At 41.4% G+C, this 12,526-nt stretch overlaps 1 protein-coding gene across 2 annotated transcripts in view; it reads left to right on the top strand.

Annotated features, from left to right (window-relative positions):
- spg11 (SPG11 vesicle trafficking associated, spatacsin) overlaps positions 1–12,526 on the top strand; it is a 151,670-nt gene that overhangs the window by 87,160 nt on the left and 51,984 nt on the right. For both annotated transcript variants that reach the window (XM_068018211.1, XM_068018210.1), the window contains exons 26-27: positions 4,165–4,365; positions 5,315–5,422. In XM_068018211.1, the coding sequence (XP_067874312.1) occupies positions 4,165–4,365; positions 5,315–5,422 (309 nt within the window). The remainder of the gene's footprint in view (positions 1–4,164; positions 4,366–5,314; positions 5,423–12,526) is intronic.

Consider the following 12,526-nt stretch of genomic DNA (forward strand, 5'->3'; position numbering starts at 1 on the left):
CTCCTGACCTGAATTGAAGGAATGGACTAACATGATATAAATCAGCAAGTAATGATTAAATCATCTTTCCTTCAATCATTGTGGTGTCCTGCACTATGGACCTCAGACCTTCAGCTAGGTTTCTCAATTTTCAGAACAAAACAACAAACGTTCCAATACTCACTAATTTCCTTGCAGTTATTTTATTCTGTATTCCATTTCAGTCTATGATCTCTCATCTGAAATTTTGCTTTCATCACATCCAAGGAATTGTATGTGATCGTAATTTTGTTATTCTAATAATTGAGACCAGATATTTTTGCTTTAATCCTCCAGAGGAAAGAATTACCTGGCAACGTTGTAGAGCACTGGTTAATTGTAGATGCTTTTCTGTGTGTGTAATGCAATGCAAAACCGTCTTTTTCCTCTCCAGAGTTCTCTTAAGTCTATGAATTGAGGGTTACAGTGGATTGACAGGCTAGCATAATGAACTAGAGGCTCATGCTGTTTAAACATGGCAAACCTGTGTGTGACCCAGATTGACGAAGGTTTCACTTTCTAGCACACTTTCACCAGCTGTTAATGAGCAATAATTTGAATTATTGAACTCTTGTGTATAAAATTACGATCCATTTAAAGTTAATAATTTGACATTGTGGGCAAATGATTTGCACTCAAAATATATAGAATAAATGAGGCATGGTATTTCACTCATTGATATTTCTGAAACTGTAAAAACAATTAAAGACAAAATATTCAGTGGATGTATTAGCAAAAATTTTGCATAATATAGTGAAATAATTTATGAATGTGCCTCCTGTGGTTCCTGCTACATGAGTTCTTTCAGACTCTTAGATGCAGATTGCAATACACCACCCATTTTAGTAGCTCGACCAAGTGTTTTTCTGCAGTATGTTACATCCAGCTGCATGGCCATCCAATTGAGATTCAAAGCTAATCTATCTAATGAAATGATTGACAAAAGTTCAGTTCCGTTTTGTTTAAAAAATTTTTTTTACACAATTAGAAAAAAAGACCTCCATTTGTATAGCACCTTTCATGACCTAAGGGAATCCCAAAGCATTTTACAACCAGTGAAGTACTTTTTAAATAACATGAGTGAAATATAACATGCCTTTCGTTTTACATGTTTAGAGTATTAATGGCAGAAATTGTAACATTCAATAATTGCAGCCTCCCTCCCACTGACCATTTGGAAGAAAAGGAAAAGACGAAAATGGGCAAAAAAAGTATATCCTTGGCTTTGTCCAGGAAGGATGTCTGCTCCCCCAGCGCTCTTGGCAAAATCAAGCTGTGTCTTTCTCTTATACCCCCACCCAATGGATATGGGGATAATGTGGGTAAATGGTGTTGAGGTAGAAGATCATATGATCTAGTTGAATGGTAGAGCAGGCTCAAGGGGCCGAATGGCCTACTGCTGCTCCTATTTCCTATCTTTCCATGAAAGAGCCATCTAGCTGCAGATGCGCAGGGGCAATATTTCCTATATTAAAAGGTTTACTCCCCCAAATTTGATCAAACTGGCTTCAGTTTTACTGTTGCACCTGAAAATCATCATTCCATTTTTTAATATTGCATTCTCTGAGATAGATTGCAATGAGCTAGACCTTCATACTGAATGCATTTAATATAATAAAAGGGACAATGTCAGCTGCCTAATTAATTTGTGTCTGCATTGGATATTCTTTAGATGGGTTCCATTAATAGACTCCTTATCGCTTATGATCAGGAGTTAGCTCTGTTGCCCAATATATAATCATACAATAATATGAACCAGGTATTGAAACCCCTGATTGTGAAAGCTGGACGCTCTAATCTCACACCTATCCCACCACCCCAAGGCATTTCTCCTTTCTTCAAGAAGAAAGACTGATGAACTATTGAAATTAGATCACTTAAAAACCAACAAACATGTTTATTATTTACAGATGATGAACTGAATGTAGATAACTGTAAATTTCAATCGGTTTCCTAAAGCTTCTTGTAACATAGAAAGCGACAAAGTACCCCACACTTACCCCTCTTAGTAGGCTCCTCTCACTTGGCAAACCTTTGAAACTAATTGTTTCAAATTGGGTGGCGCAGTGGTTAGCACCGCAGCCTCACAGCTCCAGCGACCCGGGTTCAATTCTGGGTACTGCCTGTGTGGAGTTTGCAAGTTCTCCCTGTGTCTGCGTGGGTTTCCTCCGGGTACTCCGGTTTCCTCCCACCACCAAAAGACTTGCAGGTTGATAGGTAAATTGGCCATTATAAATTGCCCCTAGTATAGGTAGGTGGTAGGGAAATATAGGGATAGGTGGGGATGTAGTAGGAATATGGAATTAGTGTAGGAATAGCATAAATGGGTGGTTGATGGTCGGCACAGACTCGGTGGGCTGAAGGGCCTGTTTCAGTGCTGTATCTCTAAATAAGATGATAAATAATGTGTGAAAGGATTTTTTTTTACCCTATGTAATTGTTGCTAAACTGTGAAAGGATTTTTTTACCCTATGTCTGACCTTCATTCCAGATTACTGTTGACTGTTTTTGACTTCCAACTAGCAAACCAAAAAGATTAACCTCTCATTATCCCCCATGTATAGGAATTGTCCATTGCACTGTTATTAAAAAAAAAAATCTGACTACTGCTTCCCTAGTGTGGTCTTCTCTGGCAGCTTTGCTCTGCTGGGCTCAAATAAATGAAATCATTCTAACATGGCACCCTTTTTCCTCTCTCTCATGTGTTAACAAGCCTCATTGGCCAAACTTTTACGGTGGGCGGACGGGAGCCGGCTTCCGATATAAAAGTCAGTGACGAACCTGCTTCCACCTTGCCTGTGGATCCGTTCCATATTTTACAGGTCCTAGGCTTTAATTGTTCCGAGGTGGGACTTCCATCCGCTTGAGGGAGGAAGTCCCGCCTCATTGAGCTGCCGGCCAATCAATGGGTCTGCAGTTTTTAGTCCCAGCAGTGCCACCGGGAGCAGTGGCCACTGCTGGGACTGTAGCCCAGCGTGCACAGAAGATGGCTGGGAGCCAGGAAGGCAGGTAGGTTTTGGTTGCCTTGCTGGGGATAATCGGTGGGGCCCCGGCAAGGCCAGGGTCGTCGTTTGGAGGAGGAGGGGGGCATGTTGGGTCTTGGGGGTGGTTGGGGTAGCAGGCTCCATCGGGCCACTTAAGGGCCTTGATTGGCCTAGGGCGGGCGGGCCATTTCCCCCCCCCTGCCCTACGTAAAGGGAGGCGGAAGTGGGTTGGGAAAGCCTCCTGGAGCCTCCCGCTCCATTTTATGCCACCCCCCTGCCGCCATCCGGCTCGTTGGGGTGGCGTAAAATTCCGACCATTGTCTCAAAACTGATGTGTGAGAGAATACCACCCTGGCCAAAGTTTCAACTGAGTCTAATGAGCGTTCACAGATTTCAGCCCTTGAGAGCTAAATTTAACATAATGGCAACATCTTAATATAAATGACCTGAAATTTCTCCTTGGTGACAGAATATCATTCAAGGTAGAATATATTTTAATATGCACTAAGAACACTTCTTAACTATAGATTTATTGATTGTCACTATGCTGAAGGAACTTAACTGCATATCATATGCAGTTAATCCAGTAACTTTGCTCTCAAGTAAAATATATGCACAAAACTATTTCAAATGGTAACAATTGCTGTGAACTGATCTTAATCAGAACATTCATCATACAAAGGAAGTCCTTGTGACTGTAAATCATAATCATGTAAAGCAAGATTTTCATTGGGACAGGCATAATCAATCAATTAACGAATAAAGTACATTAGTGATTTTGTTGACTTTTCTAATCATTGAAACTAGATTTATTTCATATAAAGAATAAATTGAATATTCGTAATCGAACAAAGAAAAATGCTTGAGCTTTAAATCTCTTCCTTTATCAGCATGTTAACACATCTTCTGAGGACTGTAATTTTAAAAAAGTTTAAATTGAGAAATTAAGGTGAAAGGCCAGGTTACAGACCATCACCAAAGTGAAACTGTAGGAAGTAGAGATTAGGTGACATCAAGCATGAGTCTAAAAAGCCTGGAGGTAGCAGGAGAAAGGACTGATTTTGGAGTCAAGGACTTCAGATATGATGGTTTTAATCTTCACCCCTGTCTGTGTGATTGCTCAGCTGTTGCTCTGGGTAATTGCTCTCCCTTTGATTCACAGGAGACCGATGTTCTTCAGTGTCTTTGTGTCTGGGTTATTATGTCATCGGATGATGCAACCATCTCTGAAGCTACAAAGCACATTAATGATTCAGTAGAGTACCATGAATGGAATCTCCACGATCTGTCACTGATGTGGAAGGTGTTATTAGGAAGAAGAAAAAGTAAACAACTTGTCCGAGGATTTCAGCTTTTTCAGAAGGTAGTGTATGATATGTATTTTTAATTTGATGCTTTTTCAATTTTTAGCCAGTGAATAGAACAAGTTGATGCAGATGAAGACACCATTAGCAAGCAAATACTAGACTCCCTGGTGGATCAAGGCACTACTTAATTTAGTATAAAGCCAGAAGGTCCCAAGTTTAATCCTTGGTCACTCATCAAAGCTGACTAATTTCAGCTACAGAGTTCATCACCCTAGAGGTAGGAAGAGTAAAAATCAGCCAGGGTTCCCAATGCTGATTTATTATTTAGTGGTCCCACCAGGAAAGTGTGATTCTCAGATGAGAGTGGGATTTTGGACTCTGCTGTACTGCTCCTCTATTTCAATAGCCTGATGATGCTCCATCTGCTACAACTGGTTGTATTTGGAAAGATGTCTCTGAGCATTTTGCAGATCTGAAAGTGAAATCATGATGCTGTAAGTTTTCCAGTTAGGTTAAAATTGCCCCTAAGTCTTTCTGCTTGGCTGAGTTGGTATTGCACTCATGTCTAGGTCTGGACCTCACACAAAAACCCAAGCTCAGAATTAAGGCTAGCATTTGCAGTGTGATTTTTTGCGCTGTTGAAGGTGTCGTTCTCACCAAACCAGGATTCCGTCTGCCCATTTGAGAGAATGTTAAATTAAAGGTCCCAAGGCAGTATTTGAAAAGCAGAGTTCTTCAGCCAACACTCCTCCCTCATTTAATACCACCAAAAAAGGGGATTAACTGATCATTTTTCTTGGTGATGACTATGCGATTTTGCAGACCGTCTCCTACAGAGCAGTCACTCCAGAAAAATTACAGTACTAATGTTGAAGGAGTGCATCATCTTTGTGCAAAAGTAAGATTCTGTAGTTGTAGCTGAACCTAACCGCCATTGCTATTAATCTCTGACATAACAAAAGGCCTGCTCTTCCCCATGTCACTTTATCTTGATTTTTTTGAAAGGACTGTCCCTGGGTCTACATGTTGGAGATGTACGAACTATGCACAGAACACAAAAATTACCAGGAATCGAAGTTGAAACTTCAAGAATTCCAGAAATGCCTACTCTCTGTGAGTCTGTAATTTATCATCTTTCTGTGAAGTTGATCTGCATTGTGTTGGAACAGTTCAGACCACAAGTTGTAATAAATCAGAGATCGTGCAGCAGTGCTTTCTTAGACCTGGGCTGTAGGTAGCAAAGAATCAAATGTTTAAGAGTATAGAATCAGAATGTAGGCAGAAGCAAATAGAATCATAGGGACGGCATAGCAAGGGTGGCACAGTGGTTAGCACCGCAGCCTCACAGCTCCAGCGACCCGGGTTCAGTTCTGGGTACTGCCTGTGCGGAGTTTGTACGTTCTCCCTGTGACCGCGTGGGTTTCCTCCGGGTGCTCCGGTTTCCTCCCACAGCCAAAGACTTGCAGGTTGATAGGTAAATTGGCCATTGTAAATTGCCCCTAGCATAGGTAGGTGGTAGAAGAATTGAGGGGAAGGTGGGGATGCGGTAGGGGATATGGGATTAATGTAGGATTAGTATAAATGGGTGGTTGATGGTCAGCACAGACTCAGTGGGCCGAAGGGCCTGTTTCAGTGCTGTATCTCTCCATGACTCTATGAATGTGCACATATATACGTATCCCTATTGTGACTAAATCTATTGACTATGCTAAAGTGGAAATGTTGGGAGCAAAATTGTAGCCATCATATGACCTCGCAGTAGTTTTACTGTCTCCTGGTATGATCATTTCAACTTATAAAGAGTAACTAGTATCCTTCAGTTTATATAAACTTGGATAAAATTGGGAATTATGTGCTCCTGTAAGCTACAGAATACACAACCCAGCTTTTAGGAAAAAAGCTTTTAAGGGGTCTGAATTCCCTCAGCTGTTCTGCTAGAATCCTACGATTAATCTGGTGGAATAGCTCAAAAAAAGGCCAAGATCCAAAAATACTGGATCCTGACCTGAATTGAGAATTCCCATCCACGTTGTAGAGGGTGAAGCCTCTTCCTGATCCTTACAAGGCCACCTACATAGGGTTCCCTATGCTGAGAGACCATATCTGGCTCTTCATAATACTAGGTACACCTCAGCTCATAACCTGTTGGAAGGTCTTAAGCAGAGTTTTGAGCAACACGGATTGATGGTTATTCATGATGGTGCAGGTGAACTTCCCACTGACCCTACAAACTCCAGCATCCTCTAGGCTGGAGGGGACCAGTGAGCAAAAGCCTGGCATAACTGCTGGGATCAAGGCCCATGCAGACAGAGCCTCACAAAGTGTAAGCAGTTGCATGTCAATGGATACAAGGCCAAACATGATTTTTTTAGGCACGTAGAATAATGCACGTAGGGCATTTGTACAAATAAATATTTCAGGATAAGGCCATTTATCAAGAGTATTAAAGTTGATTTCTGTTCCTTAAATTATCCTGATTCCCTTCTCCACATTCAGCACAGAAAACTTCTTCACATCCACCTTTCTCCCTGATTTCAAAATCTTAAATAATCTCTCTTCTTGTCCACCACCACTACCACTCTGCACCAACAGCTTGCGCTAGTAAATAGATACACGTGCAATGTATATTTGAAATTTGAGGCCAGTATACAATAAAAAATAGATGCAACTGGATTTAAACTGCAATATTCAAATAGCCATGTGTAGGAAGACTGGAACCTGAATTTACTGGACATATTTGTTTTTTGTGGAGTCTTGTGACCCATGTTATTGACATTGGTTGCCTTTGACAGAAAACTTTTCTTTATTGTACCACAATTGAGTAAGCTTTATTACCAAAGCATGTGACTTCCTCGGTGGTGCACAATTAAAATCTCAAAAATAAACAGAAGCAAATTTTCATCAATGAAAAGTTATTGCAGGTTTATAATCTGTGCAGCAAGAGTTGACATTGTTACAGTTCTGGCTATCTTCTAGCATTTAGTTCATGCCCACAGCAAAATAAGCAAACCTGGTGAATTGAAGCTTGCTATACATGATGTGATGAGGCAGCATGCCACCGATCGAACAATTATTGTTTTACTATAGTAATTTGCTCCAGGAATTGAATGGGCTGCCCAACACATACTCATACCCTGAGTTGAAACGCTTGCATCTGCCAAGATAAGACTGAACAAGCTTGGCCATGTAGGTAATAAACAAAGAACAGTACAGCACAGGAACAGGCCATTCGGCCCTCCAAGCCTGCGCCGATCTTGATGCCTGTCTAAACTAAAACCTTCTGCACTTCCGGGGACCGTATCCCTCTATTCCCATCCTATTCATGTATTTGTCAAGATGCCTCTTAAACGTCGCTCTCGTACCTGCTTCCACCACCTCCCCCGGCAGCAAGTTCCAGGCACTCGCCACCCTCTGTATAAAGAACTTGCCTCGCACATCCCCTCTAATCTTTGCCCCTCGCACCTTAAATCTATGTCTCCTAGTAACTGACTCTTCCACCCTGGGGAAAAAGCTCTGACTATCCAATCTGTCCATGCCACTCGTAAACCTTTGTAAACCTCTATCATGTCGCCCTTCCACCTCCATCGTTCCAGTGAAAACAATCCGAGTTTATCCAGCCTCTCCTCATAGCTAATGCCCTCCAGACCAGGCAACATCCTGATAAACCTCTTTGTACCCTCTCCAAAGCCTTCACGTCCTTCTGGTAGTGCTTTTAGCTTTGCTTTCTTGTTGGAATCTTGCATTCAAGTCATCTTTGCAATTGCTCAACTTAGTATTGCAGTTTCAATCTTCAGTCACAAGACAATCAGTGAGTAAAAGCACTCCCTCAAAGTAGGAGACTGATATTGCAGCATTTCAGGCCCTGAATCCCAAAATGCAAAGTATAAGCCACCGCTTGTTATTTTACACTTGTGAAAACTTGATGCCTACAGATTAGGCCCCCTCAGTACTTGAGGTATGAGCATCCTTGTATCTACAACCTTCCTTATGTACATTTATTTAAAACTGGAATGATGTTTGATAGTTCTATTAACTTAGAGTCAAAAAACAATTTTCCTGTAGACTGTAATTACTGAAATGATGGAATCAGTCCAGCAATTTATAACTTTTTCAATAACTTACAATGAATACTTGAAACTTGAGGCTGGTCAAACTAAACTCAGTAGTGCTGTAATTGTATTTGGAATGAGCCTAAATCATCATCCAATTTCTCACACTTGGACTTGCTGTCCCCTAAAATAGAAAGGAAAGTTCTTGTAATTTGGAGTATGGGGTGCAGGAAATTCTGGTATAAGTGCACTTTGTGCTCTACTTCAGTCATAATTCTGACCCGTAGCTAAAAACAGTTACTACCAGAAACTGCAGCTTAGTAAGATATATCCTAATTCTCAAAAAAAAAATGTATGGAAAATTATGGGCATCAGGCTATGTTCTACCATTGTGTTTCACATTGTATTTATGCACCAATGTAGTGTCATTGAACATATTAATTTTAACAGATGAACGTAGCAGCCAAATGCCACAAAGTCCTCATAGTCACCTGTCTGTGTGTTCATTACAAAACTTTGCCTCTAAATGTCATCTGTGTCTTAGAGCCTCTGAGGAGATCCATAAGGAAATGAACCTTCCAATTTCTTCACTCTAGAGCCCACTTCTGTAACTGATCTGGCAATAAAACTGACTGGCCTGAATTGACAGATATAGTACAGTAATAATTCGAGCTGGGAAATGTCTTTAAAAATAACCTTGTCCCTTTGCGAGTGCGGGGGTGGGGAATCATCAACTTTTTAAAATATGCTTTTCAGTAAAAATTCTATTAACATGGATGGTTTCACTGCAGTTGGCATTTTCTTTCTTTAGAACATTTAACATTGAGTAAATATGTTGTGTCGTGTTGCCAGACAGAAAACATTAATTACAAAAGCTGTGAAGGAACCCAGGGTAATGGTTGTTGCCATTTATATATTTTTGCGAAGGTGAACAAATTGACTCAGTGAGCTGGAACACTGACTGATGTCCCTGCTGGGGTTACAATAGAGCCCAAACAGGCAAAATGATTCCTGAATTTCAATGTCATAGGTGGCTTCTTGCCCATTTCCCAGTAAACACAATGAAGAATTCCTATGGTACTTACTCCCATGGCATGCAATCCAGTGGCTGACAATTGGTTTGAAATATCTTTTTCTTGTGTTGCACCCCAGAGCTTTAGTGTTTTTGCTGCGCCCCTACAAGATGTGTGAAGGATTTATTGACAGTGTCTTTGCCATAAAAGGCCTTCAGTCTTGCAGGCAAAAGACAGTTGTGTGGTTAAATTCAGCTTGCTATAGCTCACAAAAACTTATTTGCCATCCAAGAATTCTCTGGCAAGTTTTATAGAGCAAATCTTTTATACAGTGACATCTCACTTGGAACATTTTGGCAAGTAGGCTATCAGTGATGCAGTGGACTCCACATGACTGTGAACAATACACAGTCCTGCAAGCTGGATGCTTGATCAGAATACTGGATAATGTATTCTGAAGTTGGATGATGAAATAAGATGGAGTTTCCTTTTGAGATCGGCATAGCTTTTTTTTTAGCAACAGGGAGCTCCAGAAAAAGATTCTGAAACACTTTTAAAATCTGACCAGATGCTTGGCTTGGCTGAACTCCAGATCCTCCATGTACTGATCATAACATCCCCAGCTGAATGCCATCTGTGATGACGTGGTTCTCATTTCTGGCTGCTTCCCAGGATAAACTTTTGTAAATTGTGACAGAGCAGCATAGAGATGGTTGGAGAAGCTAGTTTTAATTATTATATCCAGTGAAGCCCCACTACGAGCAATATCCTTGTCAACAATCTATTCTCATTACAGAGCTTCAGGTCATTTAATGGGTAGTTGCTGTTTAAAATGCAGTGTGTCTGCAATATGCTGTCCTGCAGCCTAGTGAAATGTCTGCTTGTGAACTTCTACTCATTGCGAATTTCTGGTACTGAACTCAAGCCTTCCAAGAGCTACCTCACTAGAGGTATTGGGAGCAAGGTAGACTATCACTAACTCATAATGACTCAGTCACCTCCCTCAACTTCCAGCTGCAAAACGGTCATCAAAAATAAGGACATAAGAAATAGGAGCAGGAGTAGACCATATGGCCCCCGAGCCTGCTCTGCCATTCAATACGATCATGGTTGATATTCTACCTCAACTCCATTTTCCTGCCCACTCCCCATATCCCTTGATTTCCTGAGATCAAAAACCTAACTATCCCAGCCTTTGAATACACTCCACGATGGAGCATCCACAATCCTCTGGGGTAGAGAGTTCCAAATATTCAGAACCCTCTAGTGAAGAAATTTCTCCTTATCTCAGTCCTAAATAATTGGCCCCTTATCCTGAGGCTGTGCCCCTGTGTCCCCGACCATCAATAACCTGGGGTTCACTGTTGACTAGGAACTTCTGCAAAGCCAAACCAATACTGTAGCTACAGGAACAGGGCATAGGCTGGGAACTCTGACTAGTTGCTCAACTTCTAACTCCTCAAAGCCACTTAATCACTTATTTGTCTTAAGTTGGGAATGTGCTGGAATGCTCACTACTCGCCTGGATGGGTGCAGCTGCATTAGTCTGCTTGATTGGCACCCTTGGCACTGGACTGTTTTTCCACCACCTCCACCACTGGCACATTATGGCTGCAGAATGTGCTATCTGCAGGATGTCCTGCAGGAACTTGCCAGGGTTACTTTGACAGCATCTCACAGTTTTTTGACTTTTGCCACTGTGGACAGGAGAAGCAAAGTCATGGAAGCACCACCAGCTGCTAGTTTTCTTCTACGTTTTGCACTACCCTGACTTGGGCATATTTCATACTTCCTTTATTGTTGCTAGTCAACATCTTAGAATTCCCTGCTAATCAGCAGAAGGACTTTGGACTGGTGTGTCAGCTGTGGCTCAGTTGGTAGCACTCTTTTCTCTAAGTAACCAGGTCATAGGTTCAAGTTCCACTCCAGGACTTAAGCACAAAAATCAAGGTAGGCACTCCAGTGCCGTATTGAGGGAGTGCTGTCTTTTGGATAAGATTTAAACCAAGGCCCCGTCTGCCCCCTCAGGTGGACATAAAAGATCCCATGGCATTATTTCGAAGATGAGTAGTGGGGGAGTTCTCCCCTGTGTCTTGGCCAATATTTATCTCTCGATCAACATCACAATAACAGATTATCTGGTCATTATAGGAACATAGGAGCAGGAGTAGGCTATTCAGCCCATCAAGCCTGCCCCACCATTCAGTATGATCATGGCTCATCATCCATTTAAATGCCTTTTTCCCACACTATCCTCATATCCCATTATGTATTTAGAAATCTGTCAATTTCTGCTTTAAACATACTCAATGACTGAGCTTCCACAGCCCTCTGGGGTAGAGAATTCCAAATATTCACAACCCTCAGAGTAAAGAAATTTTTCCTCATCTCTGTCCTAAGTAGCTTCCTCCTTATTTTAAAATTGACTCCCCAACCAGAGGAACCATATTAGCTGCATCTACCCTGTCTGTCCCTTTGAGTATTTTGTAGGTTTCAATGAGATCACCTCTCATTCTTCTAAACTCCAGAGAATACAGCTCAGTTTCCCCAATCTCTCTTCATAGGAAAGTCCCGCCATCCCGGGAACAAGTCTGGTGAACCTTCGTTGCACTCCCTGTATGGCAATAATATCCTCCCTAAGGTAAGGGGACCAAAACTGCACACAGTACTCCAGGTGCAGTCTAACCAAGGTTCTATACAATTGAAGCAAGACTTCCCTACTCCTGAACTCCCATCCTCTTGCGATTAACCCTAACATACCATTAGCATTGCTCTTTGTGGGAGCTTGCTGTGTGCAAATTGCCTGCTGTGTTTCCTGCATTACAACAATGACTACACTTCAAAAGTACCTCTTGGCTGTAAAGTGCTTTGGGACGTCCAATGATCATGAAAGGCGCTATATAAATGAAGTCTCTTTTCAAGGGTAAAATCCTGGCTAGCAGTGTCCACATCTCAAACATTTTTTTTTGTTGAAAGATTTGCCCACTTTGTTTTAGGCCCTCTAGATGATTTATTAACTGATGCAGCATTTTATTGAAAAATAACTGGGACTAGGGTTTGACTATTTAAAATTAACATTACTAATATATTGGATTGAAATTTAAAATAATCCTTGTGCAGTGAGCGACGGAGGAAGTGACAAGCTAGATTCTTGT

This window comes from Heterodontus francisci, chromosome 38 (assembly GCF_036365525.1).
Source record: "Heterodontus francisci isolate sHetFra1 chromosome 38, sHetFra1.hap1, whole genome shotgun sequence".
In the NCBI taxonomy this organism is placed as follows: domain Eukaryota; kingdom Metazoa; phylum Chordata; class Chondrichthyes; order Heterodontiformes; family Heterodontidae; genus Heterodontus; species Heterodontus francisci.